The 21,520-nt window shown below is 43.8% G+C and overlaps 1 protein-coding gene across 4 annotated transcripts in view; it reads left to right on the top strand.

Annotated features, from left to right (window-relative positions):
• LOC310825667 (acyl-CoA (8-3)-desaturase-like) overlaps nt 1–21,520 on the top strand; it is a 28,254-nt gene continuing 6,734 nt past the window's right edge. For all 4 annotated transcript variants that reach the window (XR_014555416.1, XR_014555417.1, XR_014555418.1 and 1 more), the window contains exons 1-10: nt 1–369; nt 6,259–6,369; nt 8,054–8,251; nt 9,083–9,184; nt 9,332–9,460; nt 14,560–14,620; nt 16,191–16,267; nt 17,960–18,057; nt 19,568–19,664; nt 21,278–21,357. Coding sequence is in view for 1 of the 4 variants with exons in the window: in XM_083699560.1 (XP_083555686.1) it covers nt 181–369; nt 6,259–6,369; nt 8,054–8,251; nt 9,083–9,184; nt 9,332–9,460; nt 14,560–14,620; nt 16,191–16,267; nt 17,960–18,057; nt 19,568–19,664; nt 21,278–21,357 (1,142 nt within the window). In the remaining 3 variants the exon portion in view is untranslated. The remainder of the gene's footprint in view (nt 370–6,258; nt 6,370–8,053; nt 8,252–9,082; nt 9,185–9,331; nt 9,461–14,559; nt 14,621–16,190; nt 16,268–17,959; nt 18,058–19,567; nt 19,665–21,277; nt 21,358–21,520) is intronic.

Below are 21,520 nucleotides of genomic sequence, written 5' to 3' on the forward strand. Positions count from 1 at the left end.
GGCAGAGCCAATAGGCTCTCGCGAGCCGGGCGCGCAGGGTGCGGGGAGGCGTGTCCCGGGCGGAGCGCGCGGCCGGCTGGGCGCTCGGGGGTGGCGGCTGCTCGGCGCCGCTGGATGGGTAGAAGCGCTTCGGCCGCCCGGGGGTCACTGACTGTGGCATCGTGACAGCCGCCGGCGGAGATGGCGAAGGCCGAGATCCCCGCGGCAGCCCCGAGGCTCTTCACGTGGGACGAGATCCAGCTGCGATCGGGCAGGGCGCCGGAGCGATGGCTGGTGATCGACAGGAAAGTCTACGACATCAGCCAGTTCCACAAGCGGCACCCGGGGGGCTCCCGCGTGATCAGCCACTATGCGGGGCAGGACGCCACGGTGAGGGGGCCGAAAGAGAGCGGGGGCGTCAGAGGGGATGCCCCACGCAGCGAAGCCGGGGAGCTCCTTCCCGGGCGAGCGGTGGGGCCGGAGATCATGGGGCCGGGCTGGAGGGCGAGAGATGCCTGGAGGAATAAGGTTACTGGATAGGGCGGCATGTGTGTGGTGTTCTGCGCGGGCTTTACTGGAGAAGTGATCATTGTTGCTACCCAATCCTACACGTGTTTACTGGGATGCATTCACCGGGACTTAGAATCGTAGAGTTGGAAGGGACCACGTGAGTCATTTAGTCCAAGCCCCTGCAATGCAGGAATCTTTTGCCCAACGTGGGGTTCGAACCCGAAACCCTGAGATTAAGAGTCTCATTCTCTACCGACTGAGCTATTCAGTGCAAAGCCATGCTTGAAATTCCAACATCTGGAGCCCACTCAGCCACACCAAGGGCCCTGGAGTGGCCTAAAGATCCTGCAGGGAGAGGCTGTGCTTTATACTCAAAAGGACAGGAGTTGCCATAGGCAATGATGAATATTTAAACATAACTAACTAACTGACCAATCACGTCGGTTCTGCACCCCCAACAAAGTCCCTAGCTATGCCCATGAATATATGGTGAGGGATGGAACCTGCATTACATTTTCTGACTGGAGGTAGAGAAAGAAAAATAACTCTGCACATGCTCAGAAACACTTATTTCACATGTCTCATAGTGATCACTTTTCTAGTTGTAAGAACATGCCGTACATTCACTATGCTACAGGGACAGATGACCTCTGGACCTCTGGGTGTTGCTGGCCTCCCAGCCTTCTTCAGCTTTATGCAGCATAGGCCATGTGGTCTGGGGTGGAGTTGGGAGTCCAGCAATGTTTAGAGGACCACAGGCTCCCCATCCTTTTTGTAGGACTCGTACAAAAATGAGAAGGCTATGAATGAATTTATGCCTATTTGTGTGAGAGAGCAGGAACTCTGGAAGAGAGGAAAGCATGGTGTCTGGCCTGTGTGCTTTGCTAGTTTGTCTGTCTGTCTGTACTATGTCTATCTATTTGTTGGTCTATATGCCTCACTCTTCTTCCCAAAGCATGTTCAAATAACCCCCATAGAAAACTAACATGGTCAGGGAGAGAGCTAGGCAGACCGTTTCTCCCCAAAACATTTATTTCCCATGTGTACTGTCTTGTACAAGTACCAACTTGAGAATGAGGATAACTTTTCAAAATGATGACTGCAACCTATTAGGGCTGACCCTACCATTAGGCAGAGCAAGTCAATTGCCTTAGGTCTCAGAGGCTTGGTGGGGCAGCAGTGGCTTCACGCATCCAGCCATTTCTCTTGGACATTTTCCTCTGTTAGAGACCAGAGCTATGTGTGCCCCAGGCCAGTCATCCACCCCCATAACCATCCTGCTACTCTTGGTTGCACTGGAGGATGCTATCCTGTTGCAAGGATTGAAGTAAGATTCAGTTGCCAGCCTAGTCAGTATCTGGGTGTGTACGTATGTGGCAAATTATCCTTTGCTTCAGGCAGCAAAATGTGTTTGGGCTAGCCCTGCTTATTAGGCATCTATGCAGTGTTCTATTTGTGTTCACATTAGAAGTGGCTCTCCTGATGGGGTGGAGCTACAGCACTAGCCTTCTGGCAGTGGGGAGGGGGGAGGTGGCGGGGAGAATGGTGTGCTGCAGGGACACCGGTGGAGTCAGTCTGGTGCTCCTGCCGGTGGGTCTGCACCACACTGACCTCCACCCTTCTTCCTGGCAAGTGGCAGTGACATCTGGTATTGTGAATCTGCCCCACTATTTGCACGTACTAAATTTAAGTTTAGCATGACATATATGCAACCAGGAATCAGCCACAGCAAGCCTAATGTGCCCCCCTTTGTCGTCCCCCCTTTGCATAACCACACCATCCAGACTTGGAATTATGATTAATAAAAATTTAACTTAGATAATTATGGTGTGAAGTTGATTTGCCTGGAACCAACCCTTATTAAAGTTAACCATAGTTTGGACCAGCAACAAACCATGGTTAACCATAAAACGGGAGCTTCCAAACCTTTCTGTGGAAAGAGAAGTGGGGAGCATTTGCTTATCTGCAGGACATTTCACACTTCATACTAAACTGTGATAGATACTATAAATACCTGTTAAGAGTCCAAGTGCTTGTTTATCTACACAAACTTGTTTGTAACTCCATGGGAGCGCTGTACTGGGGGAAATGGAGAAGCAGTAGGTTTGATAAAGGTTAAGTAGTCTCTGTGGCCTTCTGCCCTATCCCATCAGCTCTCCACCCCAAGTCTCCTCCTCCAGAAATGGCTTCTGTCTAAAAGGAAGATGAGGATTTTGTTGCATGCATTGTGTGTTAATGTTAGTTAAGCTGTAAGTGTCAAGTCAAGTAATGCCATTTTCTTCTTGCACATCCTCATAACCACCTTGTGGGGCTGGCTGCTATTCTTTGTATTTTGCCTTGGAGAGCTGAAGTGGAAAACCATGTAGAAGTATTTGATCTGGGTTTAAAACCCAACCACAGCATAGACTTATTGCAGTCATGGCTGATTTGAACCTAAGTCATTACTGCACTTCACTGATGGGATCCCAGAACAGCAGAAGCTTGGATTAACAGACCTCCAGTTTACGTAGCATTTACGTGGCTGTACTTTTTATGGAACTCAGATAGTCTTGTGCTTACAGTGAGGTTTCTGTCTGAACCACTTCTCACAAACTCACATTTCAACCGGTCGTGCAGCCACTCTAGCCTTTTTAGAAATGATAGTGGTGGCATACTAAACGGCAATTTGTGTTTGGGATGAATGGCTCAGCTGTCTGACTCATCATGTACATAGCACAATCCAGACAGAAAAAAATGCATCTGGCAATGTGCATCGTGGCAGTGTGAATTGACTCTGAATAAGCCATGTATTTTAGTCTGGATTTAGCAGCCTTGAGGACATGCTGAAAGCTTAACACTTGTGCAGTTGGAAACAAAGATGAAATACTGTTCATCTGGCAAAAAAAAGCTGTTATACACATACATACATGGAAAATCTAAAAAATGTAAGAAAACGAAAGGTTCCCCTTCTACTTCCTGCTGCCCAGCTAACTATTCCAGTTCCGAGAAGGTGATTTACAAGGTCCCTCTCTATCGCCTCCCTCCTCTCCCTTTTTCATTACTGCCGGGTTTTTACAACAGCCATTGTGAGGATTGGCTGAATCTTATGGTACCACCGTCTACAGATCAGCCTACGAACCACCCCCTTTCCCCCTTCCAATGAGAAAACTAACAGGAAAATACCGTTCCCCACTCCCAGGATTCAGATAAACTTAGGAACAGCGGATACAATCTCTCTCTCTCTCTCTCTCTCTCTCTCTCTCTCCCTCCTACATCCAGCACTGGAAGTAGTTATATCAGCAGCATTTTAAAACACTTTCCTGGCCAGCCTTAAAGGGCCAGCACCATCGAAAAGCACACAAATTAAGGATAGCTTGTGTTGATCAGTATTGTGGAAAAGAAGGAAAGAATAAAAGCCAATACAGAGATTTTTTTTAGAAAGGGGACATTTTCGGTCTGAGGGGTGTCAACAGCAGAGGCATTATAGTAGACAAGAAGAAACCAGCTTCTTTCCTGAGGTCCTCACACCACTTGAACAGAAGAGCAACTGAGACTATGTCAGTGTGATATAAATATGTTGTTGTTGTTACTATTTATTTGATTTATATCCTGCCCTTCCTGCCAAAGGAGCCCAGGGCAGCAGACATGACAATAATAATAATAATACAGCTTAAAACATGTTTAAAACATGCTATAAAAAGTGGATTATGCATCAAACCCAGGCCTGAGCACAGACTGGAATGGTTCCAGACAATCTCTTTCCTCCAATAGTGCTTTCAGCTGAACTAAAAAGACCCTCTTGAGCATTTGAGGCAGATTTAGGACAGTGTGACCTGTTCTCCCCCACTGGGCACTGGGCCTAGTGAGTGCCACAGGGTGTCACAACTATGACATAGTGAATTGAGCAGAACGGAAGGCGAGAGGCGGGTGGGGTGCTTAATTTTGGCCTTGTACATGGCACTGCTGAAATTTGAATGACCAAAGTTCACCCCTGTGAGCACTTTTATCTCAAATGGGGGATGTTAGAAGTCTGGAGTACCCCCTGTCTACAAACCTGTTTCTTTTGGGGGGGGGAGCGCACACCTTCCCTGGACATTGTGGGTAGGGGGTAGTGTGTCAGACCAGGGTTCAAATTCTTATTCAGCCTGAAACTCAGTGGATTGTTGCGAGGGGAGTGGAAAACTGTATATGCCACCTAGGGCTCCTTGGTCAGGTTGTGCACCTAATTATCACACTGACTTGAGGGCACAGGCTTGTTTAGGTGACACAGGGCAGGCCATGTGGTACACACAGCTTTGCCTACTCCCTACTCCTCAGCATTTGCTGCCTGAGGTAGCTGCCTCACTTTGCCTTATGGTAGGGCTGGCGCCTTGTTATACAGACAAGCTAAATAGCACATGGAGAGGAATGTGAGGTTGCAGAAGTTTTGCTCTGCCTTCTTATATGTATCTGAATCAATATTAGATTAGGGTTGGGAGGCCTTTCAGTGACAGCCAGGAAAATTCACATGTTCTTATAAAACATAAGGGTTATTTGCTGGTATTTCTACACAACCCGATCCCCAGCTTTGTCCTGTTTATAACACTCAGGGACTGAATGAATGGTTGGCAGACAACAGTCATTTATTGTATTTGACTAAAAGCCATTACAAATCCAGTTACAGGTCCAGCAAATCAAATAAAACCTATTAAAAGAGATCCAGAAATATACATCTATTTACATTAAATCAAATTAATGAATCCCTGCACAATCTACGGAATTGTCTTTTATGTAGCTAGCACAAATACTTTTTAGCGGCTTTTGCAAATAAGGCTGTTTTATATGTGACAAGCGGGTCGCAGTCAAATAATAGCCAACATATTTTCACTTCAGGATTCTGTCCCTGTAGTGGTGCCAACATCTGTTCCAAAAATATATCTCTGGGGTTTAGATCCGACAATGGAGTATATCATGGGGAATATCTTCTATTTCACCTACCCCGCAAATACAAAATCTTAAATGCCTTGGGAATGATGTGGGCTTTGTTTGAAAGCAGAGAGCTGTAAATGCAATTCTCAGGGAGGCAAAGGTAAGTGTCTGGTTTATAAATGCAAACACATTTCCAGAGCGGCACCTAGTGGCCAGAAGGAATAACTGTTACCCAGGACTTTTAGTTGTCTTCTTGAAGCCCTTCAGAAAGTCTTGGGAACAAATGCCTCAAATAAAAATAAAAGCACAGGAACAAGGAAACCAGTGTCCTGGCTAGAAATCAGTCGAAGGACCATCAGTATCTGTGCCAATGCTACATGTGCCAGAATGTGAAGCTGCGGCCTTTAGAGAAACTCAAGTCAGAAAGTGAAAGAGGCTTTTTGGAAGAGGAGACAAAAGAACATTATTTGGATAAGAGATAATAGTCAGGATATGACCGGCAGGTCTTTGATTAGAGCAGGGATGGGGAAATCGTGGCCTTCCAGATGTTGCACTACAACTCCTGTCATGACTGGGCTGATAATTAGAGTTCAGCAACAACTGGAAGGCCTCTAGAGGAAATGATGAGAGGTTCCTACACTGAAAAACTTGACCAATTCAAGGAAAAAGTTAATGGAAAAATGTGGCCATTTTGGACTGGAAAGTATATTTTAGGAAGTTTAGAATGGGACCAGCAAGCTTCACTAGCTAGATTTCCCCACATTGACCTAGGGATGCCAATATCACTATCCCTATTTCTTGACATTTTTTAAATTAACATTTAAATTCCACCTTCTTGAAGCACCACTAGTTTACTCACTTCATTCCACTGTGATTTTTCAGGATCCCTTCACAGCATTCCACCTGGACAAGACTCTAGTAAGAAAGTACATGAAGCCCTTGCTCATTGGGGAGCTTGCAGCAGATCAGCCCAGTTTTGAACCCAGCAAAAATGTAAGTTTCCTTTAAAAACAACAACAAAAGAGATAGTAATAATATTACTATTATTGTTGTTGGTGGTGATTTATTTTGAGACCACCCATTTAATAATTGCAGGTTGGTATACTACAATATCTAGAACCTTACATGATATTAAAATACTTAAAATCTTAAAACATCATAGGACATATTGGACTGGTCAGACTGATGGTCAGTCACTAGAACATATATTATATATAGCTATAAAGTCTCAGTTAGCCCCCTTATAAAAATATGTGTTATCAGATGGAACTGAAAGAGGGTACCAATGGTATCTGCAATGAGACAATATCTCATGGTTGTAGTGCCACCACAGAGGAAACCCTTCCACATGTTGCTGCCAAAGAGGCAATAACCATTGGTGGTACCACCAGTATGTAAGCAGGCTGTGAATTCCCTTAAGCACTGATGTTATATGATTTAGGCTATGATTGCTGTATAGCAGCCAGGCTGCAGCATTCTACACTAGCTGTAGCTTTTGATCCACATTGAGCGCATTACAGTAAACCATGGGTAACCGTGGCCAGGCTATTCTGATCCAGAAACAATCATAGCTAGTGAACCAGCTGCATCTGTTAATTAGCACTCCTTAGAATCCATGAGTGCTTTCAATTTACACACTGACTCTGTTGAGGCGAGGGCAACCCTATCTAGAACAGGTGAATTTCTCCTTGTGCAATAGACTATTCTCCCCATTTCTCCCCTATGTATGTCTCCTAAATCAGTTCTGGGAGATCCTGCATCCCTCTGGAACAGATTTAAGGATGGTATTGGGGGGAACGTGGAAGTCACATAGTTGTGCATGTGCAACTATCTCATTGAATACAGCCCATGGGTTTGAAGTCAAGCAAGATCAGTGAAGCCAGTGGAAAGGTATCTGGGTGGCCTATCAAAACAAGAGATACAGGAAAAGGATCTAGTTGGGGGTGAGAGAGGCAAGGACTAGTTGAAGGGCACTCCCAGAACACAAGAAAGAAAAAGAAACACTACTGGCAAAGCTACTACTATCAAAATGGTAATGAAATAGTTTAAGAACTTATAATAAGTATGAAATGTCCAGAGATATGTAACAATTTTTTAGAACATACCTTCTTCACGGGAAAAGAAATAGAACTTGGTACCTTATTTGGGCATAATTTTAAAAAGCACCGTGTCTCACTGCATGAAGTATCATACTTAATTGTATTCCTTTGACTTCGAAGAACATGTATCTTGAAACACGCTGCACATATCATATGCTTTACTAAAGTTTTCTATACTGCAGCACAGTTTTGAGGTTCTGCCTCGATATCTTTTGTTGTTAAGAACTGGTTTTTAACATGGTCGTTAAGTGTGAGAATATAATATGCTGAATACTGAACGGCCATCAAAACAATGGTTCAGCACCAGTACCCTACCGTATTATGATTTTTATAAAAAGTATACATTAGCACATATGTAGACAGAATCTATACTACATTGACCTTTCAAAGCCTTTTTGTTTACAACTGTTTATGTGTGTATTTTAAAATGAATTGTGAGACTATCTAGGTTCTAACAATAGGCTCACCTGGGATAGTTCTAGAGATAGAAAAGCTGGACTTCAGCATGCTCTCTGTAGGAGGTTGGATGAGGTCTCCTTCCAGAGGAGAGAAAACTGCAGTGTGGTCTCTCTCCACAGAAACTGCATGTAGATGATTTTCGTGAGCTCCGTGCTACCGTTGAGAAGATGGGACTTCTGGATCCCAACCGCCTCTTTTTCTTCCTGTACCTCATGCACATCGTGCTGCTGGATGTGGCAGCTTGGCTCAACCTCTGGTACTTTGGACCATCCTTGGTGCCTTTCCTCTTCTCTGGATTGCTGCTTGGCACTGTACAGGTAACCCACAGATCAAATACAACAGAGCAATGAACAGGGCAGGTGGTGGGACAGGATTAACTACAGTTTTAGCTACATTAGGCTGCACAAGAGGAGGCAAGATACTTCTAGAAAGTGCCTATTTTCCTCTTGGCTTCTTGTAACCATTGCTTCTTCAGCTTACCACCCATGGCTGCCCAAAGGTTTCCTACCCTCAAACAATTCTTTCCGCTCACCCACACTCTGCTTAAGCCAGGAACTCTTTAAAGCACCATGGGGATGCTATCTCACTCTCTTCTTTGAAATCACTCCATCAAGCTTTTGGATTAATTCCCCTGCCTTCATCTCCAGTCACAACGAAGTCTATGCATATTGTTGTTTTTTTAAAAAAGTGTTTAGTGCCCTTCAGCTGAAGATCACAGGGTAGTTCACAACATAAAAACAAAAAATGAGAAGACAAAAAAAATACAACAAAAAGAAACCAATTATCCCCCATTCCCACAAATACATTTAAAGGGACACAGAACGTTAATCAACCAAATGCCTGGTTATAGAGAGATGTTTTAGCCTGGCACCTAAATATATGTAATGAAGGCACCAGGTGAGCCTCCCTGGGGAGTGCATTCCACAAACTGGGAGCCATCACAGAGAAGGCCCGTTCTCGTGTTGCCAACCTCCAGACGTCTTGTGAAAGAGGTCTCTGATGATCGTCACACAGAGTCTGGGCCGGTTCATATGCATATTAACGGCACTTTCTCTCCATATTGTCCTAAACCTCTCCCAGCCTTTGCTTTTCCCTTCATTGACAAACTTCAGTCATTGTGCCATTGTGTTTGTACTGATGTTTTCCAGGCACAAGCTGGCTGGCTGCAGCATGATTTGGGACACCTTTCGGTCTTTGGCAAATCTAAGTGGAACCACTGGGTTCACAAATTTGTGATTGGACACCTGAAGGTGAGTAATGGAGCTGGGGTTGTTCCTTAGCATCACTCCAGTGGTAATAAATGACAGAACCCCTTTGGGTGAGACTTTGCTGTGTGCTTTATTTGGGGCAGAGTATAAAGGTTCTAGTTTAGACCTCTTATTTATTTCTCTCTTCAGGGGGCACCAGCTAGCTGGTGGAATCACTGGCATTTCCAGCATCATGCTAAACCTAACTGTTTCCGCAAGGACCCTGATCTCAATATGCATCCTTTGCTTTTTGCACTGGGAAAGAAACTCTCTGTAGAGGTGAGTCTTGGAATATTTTGGAAATGGCAGGGGAATGGGAAGCATTGAAATTAGATTGGCGTCTCTGTGCATTTTTTGGTACTGTGGGAAAGGTCTGGGTAAGGCAGATTCCTTGCTTAAATTTAATTGAATCGAGGCAGAATGAGGTCCAAATGTTAGGGAGAGATTAGAAGAAGTTTATAGTTTATATTCCACAGCCAAAGTGACATTCCTTTACATATTTTTAAAGAAGTTATATGCACGCTCTTGAAGACAGGAGTGCCTGGCGTCCTCTGGTCCATGGGGTCACGAAGAGTCGGACACGACTAAACGACTAAACAACAACAATATGCATGCTCTAGCATTATATTGTTTTGAAAGGTTCACAGTTTTGCAGTCATTACCAGATTTATGGCCTGTTTCTAAGTATATTGACTCAGAAGTATATATTTGTTTCTGCATTGGGAAACAAGTTCTGGACTTGAGGCAAAAGAGATTCTGCTAAGCCTTGAGCAAATATGTTAATCCTGGTTAAGTGTTATTGCAATTTGAAAGGTTGACTGGCTTTTATTTGACCCCCTTGTTATGATTCAGAAGTTTCTACTCAATTTCATTTGAATAGTGGCTTTTTGGAGTATTTTAAAAATAAAAGTAGAGCAGGTAAGATTTTTCATAATAACCTATGCTGGGCAAAATTTTGAAAATCATCTGCCACTTAAAACCGAACTCATGCCAAACACAATTCTCTGTTATTTTACTGGTAGGAAGCCCTTAGTGAAATAAAATGCCAATATAAATACTTTTACAAATCTAATGGAAGCAATAGCAATCAGTATCTGGCTGATACATTTTGAAGAGTACATGATACATTGTCCATTGCATAACTCTACTGCAGAGCTTTCCAAACTGTCACAAAACGTTAGTGTGTCAGCTTCAGTGTGTAGCTGTGTTGCAGGACTACTCCCTGCGCTCCTCCTGGGGCTGGAAAAGGGTTAGTTTAACCTCCAGTTTGCTAGTTCATCTTGTGTTGCAAGATGATGCATGTCTAAAAAAAGTGTGTCACCAACATGAATAGTTTGGAAAGCTCTGCTCTACTATTTCTAGGATGCAAGTATTGCAGCTCTGATTTGGGGTACCTGTACCATCCTTTATTTCTCTCTCCCCGCCTCCAGAGTTTAACCACAACTCTGGGTTGCACGATTGTGTTAGACTGGGGAAATAACATGAAGAGGAAGGTTTAAGCACATGCTGCCTCCCACCAGTTCTGTTCAAGTCAAAACTGAAATCCTCCGCAGCTGGTTTCAAGTAAACAAAAGTCCTGAGAAATCTGATAATTTGTGGATCTCTTGTTTAAAGAATCCTTCTTTTTTGTATGAAATTTGCAATACAATAATACAACAATACAACCTGTGCTGTGAGGAGCCTTTTGAATCAAAACACTATTTAACTCCTTGGGAAGTTTTAACTATTTATAAAAATGTAGTATCACATGTTATAACCCAGCTTGTTCATTTTGTTCCTTATCTTCTACTTAACATTCCTGGTAAAAACATACATACTGTATTTTCCTTTCTTTTCCTCATAGCTGGGATAGGTTTTAGGCTTGAGACATAAATTGAACCAATGTACTAAAACTTATTCATTTTTTTAAAAACTTAGGACAAGTATTAATAGTTGGACTATATTCAAATAGGCCTTGTTCAGTATTTGCTTAATTGATACTATAATCTAGGAAGTTGGAAATCATCTTGAACTAGGTTGCTTCCCTAATTAACAGGGCTAACTTCGTTTAAATTGCCTGCCCCCTCCTCTGCAACTTCCATCAGCCCCAGCGAACTTGGCCAATAATCTGGGATAATGAGAGTTGGAGTCCAACAACATTTGGAGGGCTACAGATTTCCTATCCCTGCCTTCTGTTAACTTGTCCACAGTTCGAACTCACTGTTTTGTTTGGATGTTATTGAACCGAAACCTTTCTTCTGGTCAGGACCAGACTGACAAAGGTTCAGAAGAGAAGAGGTTTACAAGCTGACACTCTCTGAAGACACCACAGCTTCTTGAGCTCACCTTCTTATATCGAACATACACCAACTCTCTTGAAGTGCCACTTCAGAAGTCTTCCTCTTCTTCCAGGTCTTTCCTCATGAGTTTCTACCTACATGAATTCTTTTGCCATCCTTTTCACAGTCTGAGCTAAGTTGTCCATCTGCTGTCCCCTTTGACCCCTTTCAGATTTTCCAGTCCAGCTTTGCTTCAGCTTCTTCTTGACCCCAAACTTTCTCTTTTAAATATTCTCTGATATATAAGTGTGGCTTTTTATTCACTGCAACCAACTCCTCTCCCAATCAAAACTGTAGCATGGCAGACTGATGGTTCCGTACACCAATAAGTTGCAATGGAATGTGCACCCATTCATCTCTCAGTGACAGACTTCTTATGCCCTTTTCAATGTCCACCTCCTGTATTACTAGTGGACTCTTACAGTCTCCCCTGACACCAGTGTGTGATAGCAGCTCCCTTTTCCTCTCCAACATTAAAACATATTTGCTGCTTGGCAGGCTGTCAGCTGTGAATCTCAATATGACATTTCTATCTCAGGATTTTTACTGTTTCTCCAGGGGGAATAAATATAAATAGGATTGTTGACATAGTCTCATAATTTTTTATCTTAAGTGGCTTATTCATCATTTCCTTTTACTTCCCCTTGACCAAAAAAAAAGCCCCTATTAAAAAAATTCCTGTTTTGTTAGTGGTTAGATTACTGGTGAAAGAATTCACCCAAATCTCTATTCACAGTAGCTCTATTCAAGCCCATGTTGCTTTGATTACGGTACTTAGGTACATGGTAGTATTTCAAAAGGCTCCCTTTGTCTGAGACATTCCTTTCATCCATTAAACTTGCTTGCTTGCCAAAGAAAGAAACTTCATAGCAAAGTATGCTGGTTGCTAGCAATCACCTTATTTCCAGTATGTGTCTTACTCCAACAACAACCAATGTTATTATGCATTCCCCTCTTCACAGAACAGCAGAAAGTTCTATGGCCTGCACTACTGTATTAACTGACTTTGATGAGGGAGCCCTGGAGATTAAGGACTGTACCCAACACTGCAGTTCTGTTTGTGTAACAGACTTCTGTGTGTTCAGTGGAACTTCCCCTTCTTCTCCTGCCACCTGTAGCTATCTGTGCAGTCTCAAAACCTGCTCCAGAAAGTTGGGAGACCCTCCACAGCAGATTTTTTTTTGGGGGGGGTTGCAGGGGGAGAAGAGGAAGTTCTGTTGTGTGAACAGAAATCCTCTTGCACAGTGCTGGATAGAGTCCTTTGTTTGATGTTTTTGTAACATTTGCTTTATATGAGCAAAGGATAAGTGGAGGCAAACAGGAGCTCACACAAGACAGAAGATTCCCCCAGAAGGAAACTTGTTCCCCCCTACTCCACTTTACTATCCCAGTTTTCCTCTCATAATAATAATAATATTTTATTTGTATCCTGGCCGAGGCCAGGCTCAGAGCGGCTAACATCATAAAAACAACACAATATGCATAAAAACAGACACCAGTGAATTAAAATATATCTTAAAATTAATTCAGACAAGTTAAAATTTGGGCAGGTCGCAATTATCAGGTTGGAATTGAGAGTGGTTAATACTTGCCAGGACCAACTTTCCACTGATCATACAAGGACCCGTGAGCAGGCTGGGGGCCTCCTTCAGGCTTGTTTTATCCTGATTCACTCCATCTTGACCTTATCCATTTTCATAGCTACTTCAATGTACAATGCATTCTTCTCCTTATTTAGTTCTTCCCTACAAGTGCCTTCTGAGGTGAATCATGAATATTCCTAGTAATGACAAGCAGCAGCAGCAGCAGCAGCAGCAGTGAGGGAGTGGGAGCTTGCACAGGCTGGGTGAAGAAACTGGGGAAGAAGGAGTGAGTGGTGAGGAGGGAGCCCAAGGGCCAGGTTTGAAAATGCAAAGGGGGATGTTGCAAAGAGAACAGAACCTGATGCTCTTGTGCTTTTGGTTGGAGGTGGAGAGAAATTGCAAGCAGGGTTGAATGCAGAAAGGCTTGGAGTGAGCAGCAGGTGGAGCTGCTGGACAGGCACAGCAAGGGCTCAGCCATTGATAAGGTTGCCAGACTGTGGCAGTTAGATAGAAAGACTTGAGGAATTGGGGCAATGAAGAGCAAGCAATTAGCCAGTCTGACTCTCGGCAGATGTATCACTTCAAACTATAGGTGAGAGATTGAATGTTTCAGTACTTTCCCATAGAAAAAGCTCAGTGCACGCACAAAATTAGCATATAGTTGTACCTTGGTTTTTGAACAGCTTAGTTCTCAAACGTTTTGGTTCCGGTTTGCGAGCTATTTTTGGAAGCTGAATGTTTATCGTGGCTTCCGATTGGCTGCAGGAGCTTTCTGCAATCAATCAGAAGCCGCGCTTTGGTTTCTGAATGTTTTGGATGTCAAACGGACTTCCAGAATAGATTCTGTTCAACTTCCAAAGTACGACTGTATTGGGAAGAGGGGTTCTGGTATATGCTGATCATGTGATTTGATTTGGAATAGGGATGCTTGACAAATTAGAGATCTGTGAATTCTGTTGCCCCTCTGCACCTCCTGGATTAATATGTGGAACAGAACTTTGTTCTCCACCAGCTTGTGCCCTTCCCAAATGTTTGAGCATAGCTCTCAGCTAAAAAAATAATAATCAGCATTAGTTAACATGTTTTTTGAGAGAAAATATATTTAGAAATGCATATTCAAATAAGTGTTTGCATGTATTTTTTTGTGTATTTGAGAAGACTAGAGTAATGCAGAAATGGAACAGACAGGGACGAAATCATGCAAAAATGAAAGTGGAAATACAGTCATACCTCATGTTACGTTTGCTTCAGGTTGCGTCCCGCGGCGACCCAGAAAGGAAAGGGCTACTTCCAGGTTTTGCCACTCGCGCATGCGCAGACACGGCAAATTGCGACCCACGTGTGCGGAGACGTGGGTTGTGTTCTTTTCACTTGCGAACGGGCCTCCGGAACGGATCCTGTTTGCAACCAGAGGTACCAATGTAAACTGATTCATCCATCTATAGCACTTTTTGTGACCATTTTCTCCCTCTTACAGCTTGGTGTAAAGAAAAAGAAGTACATGCCTTATAATCACCAGCATAAATACTTCTTTATCCGTGAGTATAATTTCTTTTCTGCAATGGCTTTTTGGATAGCTTCAGAAATGGTTTTAGGCAAATTTATGGACGGCAAGGCTGTGCGCCACGTCCAGTTCTAGAGGCCGTATGTCTGCCAGTTTCTGGGGAGCGCAAGGGGGGAGCATGCTGTGTGTGAGAACAGGATGCTGGGCTAGGTGGCCCCTTGGTCTGATCCAGCACAGCTCTTCTTAGGATCTTACCACATGATTTTTTATCAGAAGTCCACAAAAAACCTGCCATCTCACAAGAAGTTTTAGTAGTTTGCTTTCCTGTAGGTATCTAAGCTAGTCATCTGCAGAATGCAGAAACAAGGAACAAACTTTGCAGTAGAAAAGAAAGTGTTTGTGCTTGGTCACTTGTAGGTGATTCTTACTCTCTATAGGTGACCCAGGGGAGTGAAAATTTACTACAACTGAGCCAAAGTATTGCTCACAAGGGGGGAAACTTGCAAAATTTAGAGTTCCCCCTCAGTGCCTTTTTTTGCTTTTTTGTTTATTCTGTGGTTGTTTGCCGTTATAATGATTCATTTTGCTTCCAGTGTTTCCCAATAGGGTGGGAGATGCTTGCTGTCTTTCTGTCTTGTGCCACAAGACTATCCCAACACGACCAATGCTAGCATTTATTTATTTATCTATCTATCTATCATCTATCTATCTATCTATCTATCTATCTATCTATCTATCTATCTATCATCTATCTATCTATCTATCTATCTATCTATCATCTATCCATCCATCCATCCATCCATCCATCCATCTATTATTTTAAAAGGTGTATCTTACCTGTCAGTACTTCTGCTTCCAGAATGGTTATTGGGTAATGAAACGTAGTTTAAAACAAAGTACCATATTAAAAGCAAAGAGGAAAAAAAACACAGAATAAAGAGGTAGTAGAAGATGGCACTGTGGGTTAAACCACAGAGCCTAGGGCTTGCTAATCAGAAGGTTGGCGGTTTAAATCCCCACGATGGGGTGAGCTCCCGTTGCTTGGTCCCTGCTCCTGCCAACCTAGCAGTTCGAAAGCATGTCAAAGTGCAAGTAGATAATAGGTACCACTCCAGCGGGAAGGTAAGCGGTGTTTCTGTGTGCTGCTCTGGTTCGCTAGAAGTGGCTTAGTCATGCTGGCCACATGACCCGGAAGCTGTACGCCGGCTCCCTCGGCCAGTAAAGCGAGATGAGCGCCACAACCCCAGAGTCGCCCACGACTGGACCTAATGGTCAGGGGTACCTTTCCCTTTACCTTTTAGAAGATAAAACATAATAGGAACATCAGAAATAATACAATTTCAGACTATGAGGCAGAAGGAAAATATGGGGAAATAAAAATACATTCACCTGGTAACGAAAAGCAGCAAGAGTGGGTGCCTGTCAAACCTCTTGGAGGGTACTGCCGTCAGGAGGGGTTCCACAACTGAAAAGCCCCTTTCTCCTACCCTGTTCAAGACTGCAGGGGCACCTAGAGAATATGAGCTGAGTAGGTTTGTGTGGAGAAGATGGGCCGCTCATTTCTTTTGAGCAAACTAAGAATGTTTCTCTGAATTCTTCCCTAGTTGGACCACCAGCTCTGGTGCCTTTCTACCTGCAGTGGTACATCTTCTACTTTGTTGTCCAGCGCAAACAATGGGCGGTGAGTATGCCTGAGCCCAGCTTCCCCAGATCAGCTGCCCTGGCATCAACGGAACAGGATTGTTCCATGAGAGCTAGGAGCTCGTTGCACCAGACGTTTGTCAACGGGACACTTTGCAGGACTCTACATATCGCTCACACCCATACTTAGTTTCCCTGTTTCCAAAAAAAATACTGTCTTTCAGTCTGAAAAAGAAGAAGGCAAAACTATGGATTCGGTTTGTAAACTTGCTGTAGAGAGGGGATATCTTTAGCACATAGCCATGTCGCTAAACTCACACAAGTTGCTTAGCTTACCTGCTTTATGTTTTCCTAGCCTCTTTGCCGCTGAGGCTGCAACGCTGCACTTTCATTCTTTAAAAAGGAAATGAACTGGAACTGAAGACTTAAAGCTACTCTTCAGTGTTTATGCTAACATTTCCTCTACACTGGGCCGTTCTCAGTTTAGGTTTTTCCTCTTTCTAAATTAGTTTGCCGCTAGGTTTTTCCAGTTAAAGTTTAACCTCGGACAGTCAAGGCTTAATTGCTACATTAGAGCTGAAGAACTGCAATTTCGCAACAGAATGACCTCTTCAAGAGTTATGGTTCAGTTCCTGAGATGCAGTGCCCCTTTTCAGCTCTGGGTTATAGATTTATATAAATGGATATTACCTGATCACAGAGATGGACTCTCTTGAAATCCAGCCCTATTAAAACCTATTATAGCAGTAGTTATCACAAGGGTGAGCAAATCAGAGGTGTGGATTGCGCATTCTTACAGTGTGGGCAATGGGATTAGGGGATTGAATTGTCCAAAGGCCACAGTTTGTTGGGTAGTATAGATATGCCTGCCTGCCTAAATAAATAAATAAATATTTATTAAGGGGAAATAGTTAGGATCCTCTGGGAGCCAAAGAGTATGACCTGCTTTAAGCTTGGCTAAGCTTGCACTTTTCTAAACTTACACTTTATTACTATTGCTATTATCATTTATTAAATTGATTTACCACACTTCATCTGAAGATCACCGGGCAGTTTACAACATAAAAACACAAAATTCATAAAATAATAGCACAAAACAAAACCCCAACATATTTAAGAGGCCATAGAGTGTTTAATTAGCAAAAGGCCTAGTTGAAAAGGAACATTTTCGCCTGTTACCTAAAGAGATGTAATGAAGGCACCAGGCAAACCTCCCCAGGGAGAACATTCCACAAGTGGGGAGCCACTGCAGAAAAGGCCCCTTCTCATGTTGCCACGCTCTGGACCTCTCACGGAGGAGACACACGAAGCCTTAGATGATGATCGCAGGGCCTAGGTCAGTTTGTATGGGGAGAGCCAATGCTTGAGGTATTTGGGTCCTGAGCCATTTAAGGCTTTATAGGTCAAATTCAACACTCTGAATTGGGCCTGGATGGGCAGAAAGAGGGCAGGATGTGGGAAGTGAAAGATTAGATAAGGAATAACAGGAATGCGTATAAGAAACTTCCTGACCGAGACAGGTTTAAGCATGTGGATATTTAAAATAGCTTTGGGAGATGTCTGGGCTGTTACCTTTTCAATATATCAGACTGAGGGCGAGCACAGGTTTAGTGATGGGAGACTGCATAGGTGGCCTCTGAGACTGGTGCCCTACATGAGCAAATTGGTGGGGCAGGTCTGCAGCACTATGGCATGGCCTTCTGCAGAGCATTCATCCTTTCCTTTGCGACAGGATCTGGCCTGGATGGTGACTTTCTACGTCCGTTTCTTTTTGACTTACTCATACCTACTGGAACTGAAGGGTCTCCTTGGTCTCTTCTTTCTACTCAGGTGAGTTTCATTTGGATGCATACCCTCACCATAACTGATTATTTGGGGTTACCATATAGTCTCTGCAAGTCAAAGATCTTTGTTTGCACTGCAGCGCCACATTCTGGCATGGTCAAGAAACAGAACTTTTCCAGGATATTGAGCCATGCATTGAGAAGGGCCCCATGGTATGTGCACACACAGGCATGCACACTGTGTTTCTGCATGCACAGATGCATTGAACCTTCCCCAGGGTCACAGCAGTCTGGGCTCTACCTGTCCACATCCCTCTGCCCACCATAGCAGCAGGTATTTTGTTCTTACAATACTAACTTGAAGTAGCCACCCCTCCCAGAGGCCACTCTCACAGTCAGTTAGATTGCACTCACAAGCTTGCACCAGAAGAATGGACCCCACTGCCATACGCCAGCCATAAATGAGGTTTAAGATTTACTGATTTGTATCGACTAATGTTGAACATACATTCTAAAACAACAGCAACAAAACCCCTTTCTCGCTAAGAGAAAACTATATAGTTTTACTCTTCACCCTTCCTCTCTCTACTCCCCTTCAAGGTGTGTGTGTGTGTGTGTGTGTGTGGTTTTTGTTGTTGTTGTTTTAAAAAACAAACTGTTTCAGTCAAGCATTGGTGCTTTTCAATAGGTTCAATACAGAGGCAAGTCTTCCCTCTGAAGAAGCTCAGTCCTGGCAAAGAACTCTTAATTATTGGCTCCGTCTAAATTTAAATCCACCTGGTCTGCTGCCCTTATTGACACAAGATCCCCATAAAAGTGCATGGTTTAAAATTGTGCACCAAAAACTCCTATCCTGTGGACTCCACCCACATCAGCTTCTCATGATGGGTTTTGTTAAAGCAAAAAGGCTAATTGGACAGCATCTGAAGGACTTAGAGCAACAGAACAACCTGGACATTATAAAGAAATTCTGTCCTTGGTATGCCTTTTTTCTCCCTTCTCAGTTTGATTCCCTGGCACCATATTTGTATAAATTAACTATCCCAAAATACAGACGTGCCTTCACACTGGCCAGATTGGATGTGATGCCCTCTGCCGCACTTGAGGGCAGATACCAAAAGATTCCAACTGAGAAACACTCTGCCCCTGTGGAGATGGTAATCTGGAAAGAGTGGCTCATGTTCTCCTGTCCTCTTTATAAAGATCTGAGGAATGAAATCATTAACCCACTCTTACTTACCCTCCCAGGCCACCCATCTGAGGCCACATTGTTCTTTCTTTTATCAGCTCAAAATGATCCCGACAACAGCAAAGGTTGCTAGGTTTATTGAGGGTGCAGTGAGATTAAGGGCCACTATCTGAATGATAATCTTGGCCATTTGATTGCCCTTTTTACCCATTGCTGTCTTTTTTATTTGTATATATTTTATTTGTATATATTGCTTGTTTTATGTTGCTATGGCCGTTGGCTAATGCGAATAAAGTTTATCTTATCAATAGGTTGTGTGGGTTTGGTTGGATGGAAACACAATAATTTGCTTCTGTGCTTTGTGCAGATTTATAGAGAGTCACTGGTTTGTCTGGGTGACACAAATGAACCACATCCCAATGAACATTGATTATGACAAGAATGTTGACTGGCTTTCAACCCAGGTAATGTGCACAACGATTCCAGCAGTTATGATCATGAATATGAGACTTATATAGGAGGTCTCTAGCATCTTAGGAGCTGAAGTATAATTGAGTGCCCGGAAGGGTTGGGTATAACTGTATGTAAGAACTAATTGTGGAATACTAATAATGGGTTGAGGTGAAAGAGGACGGACTGTGGGAGTAAAAGATTAGAAAAGGAATAACATGAATGCTTGCAAGTGTCTTCTTGACCCAGAACTTTTATACCTCTTGTGTAAACACATGGAACTCCCATCAATTATTGCTGCTTGAAGGCCCCATCAGGTTGAGTCCCATGTCCAGTGAAATCCTAATCCATCCTTCTTACCGCTCTCACTGCATTCATTATTTTGAACATGGGATTTTGTTATGGGTGGGTGGGGTGGCTGCTCACATGCTCCACATTTGGGCCCCAGAGGTCAGGCAATAATGGTGTTACTCTCTGTGCTGACCCTCTGTGGTTGACATGGAAACTGGGAAGGCACCATATTTTTCGCTCTATAAGACGCACCCGACCATAAGATCATAAGACCATAAAAATAGTTTTAGAGGAGGAGAACAAGAAAAAAAATATTCTCTCCCTCTCTGCGCAGCGCCTCTCCAGCAAAGCAGGAGGAGAAACGGAAGGGGCTCTGTTTCTCCTCCCACTTTACTGAAGAGGCGCTGTGCAGCTTTCCCTCTCTGTGCAGCGCCTCTCCAATGAAGTGAAGTCAGAACAGCAAGAGGGATCGTTGCTCAGCGAAAGCAGCGATCCCGCTTACTGTTCTGGCTTCTGGCTTCTGGGATAGCCGTGCCAAGCCTCTTCAGGGCAGGGGGAGTGTTCCTCCCATTGCCAAGAAGAAGAAGAAGACGAAGAAGAAGAAGAGGAGTTTGGATTTGATATCCCGCCTTTCACTCCCTTTAAGGAGTCTCAAAGCGGCTAACAATCTCCTTTCCCTTCCTCCCCCACAACAAACACTCTGTGAGGTGAGTGGGGCTGAGAGACTTCAAAGAAGTGTGACTGGCCCAAGGTCACCCAGCAGCTGCATGTGGAGGAGTGGAGACGGGAACCCGGTTCCCCAGATTACAAGACTACCACTCTCAACCACTACACCACACTGGAAGAGAGTTCGCGTGGCTATCCCTGAAGCCAGGAGAAGGGAAAGCCTCCTGAGCGCAGCGGGAGGAGCGCTCCTGAGGCTTTGCGTGGCTGTCCCTGAAGCGCACTGATCCCTCTCCCTCTCCTGGCTTCAGGGATAGCTGTGCAGCCTGCATTTGCTCCATAAGACACACACACATTCCCTCTTACTTTTTAGGCGGGGGAAAGTGTGTCTTATAGAGCGAAAAATATGGTATATGAGGTGTTGAAGTTTTTTGCTAGTGTTCACACAGACATATATTGTACAGCCCTGCGGTCAAGCGGGCCCATGTGGGGCAAGGCGATCTCATAGGTAAACTGCTCCCAGTTGTTAGGTCCATCTATTATTGTTGTTCTTATTCTAAGGACTAGGATGGGGAGATGAGGGTATGCCACAGTTCATTGGGGTGCCTAGCTAGAACTGAAACATGAATATCCTCATGTGGTGCCTTTTTAAATATATTTTCTCTCTCTCCAGCTCCAGGCAACATGCAACGTAGACCAGTCCCGGTTCAACGACTGGTTCAGTGGGCATCTCAACTTCCAAATTGAGCACCAGTGAGTATATTCTTCTTTTTACACCAGTTGGAAGGTGTCTTGAGGATATCAACTAATATGAAGCCTAGAAAAAGAATGGGATCTATTTCCCCGAGAGGCTTATTTCATGCTGTAGTAATAAGTGACCTTGTAGGGGGCTGAAGAGAATGGAGGCCTCATGAGA

Source organism: Podarcis gaigeae, assembly GCF_964106915.1.
Source record: "Podarcis gaigeae genome assembly, chromosome: 1".
Classification (NCBI taxonomy): domain Eukaryota; kingdom Metazoa; phylum Chordata; class Lepidosauria; order Squamata; family Lacertidae; genus Podarcis; species Podarcis gaigeae.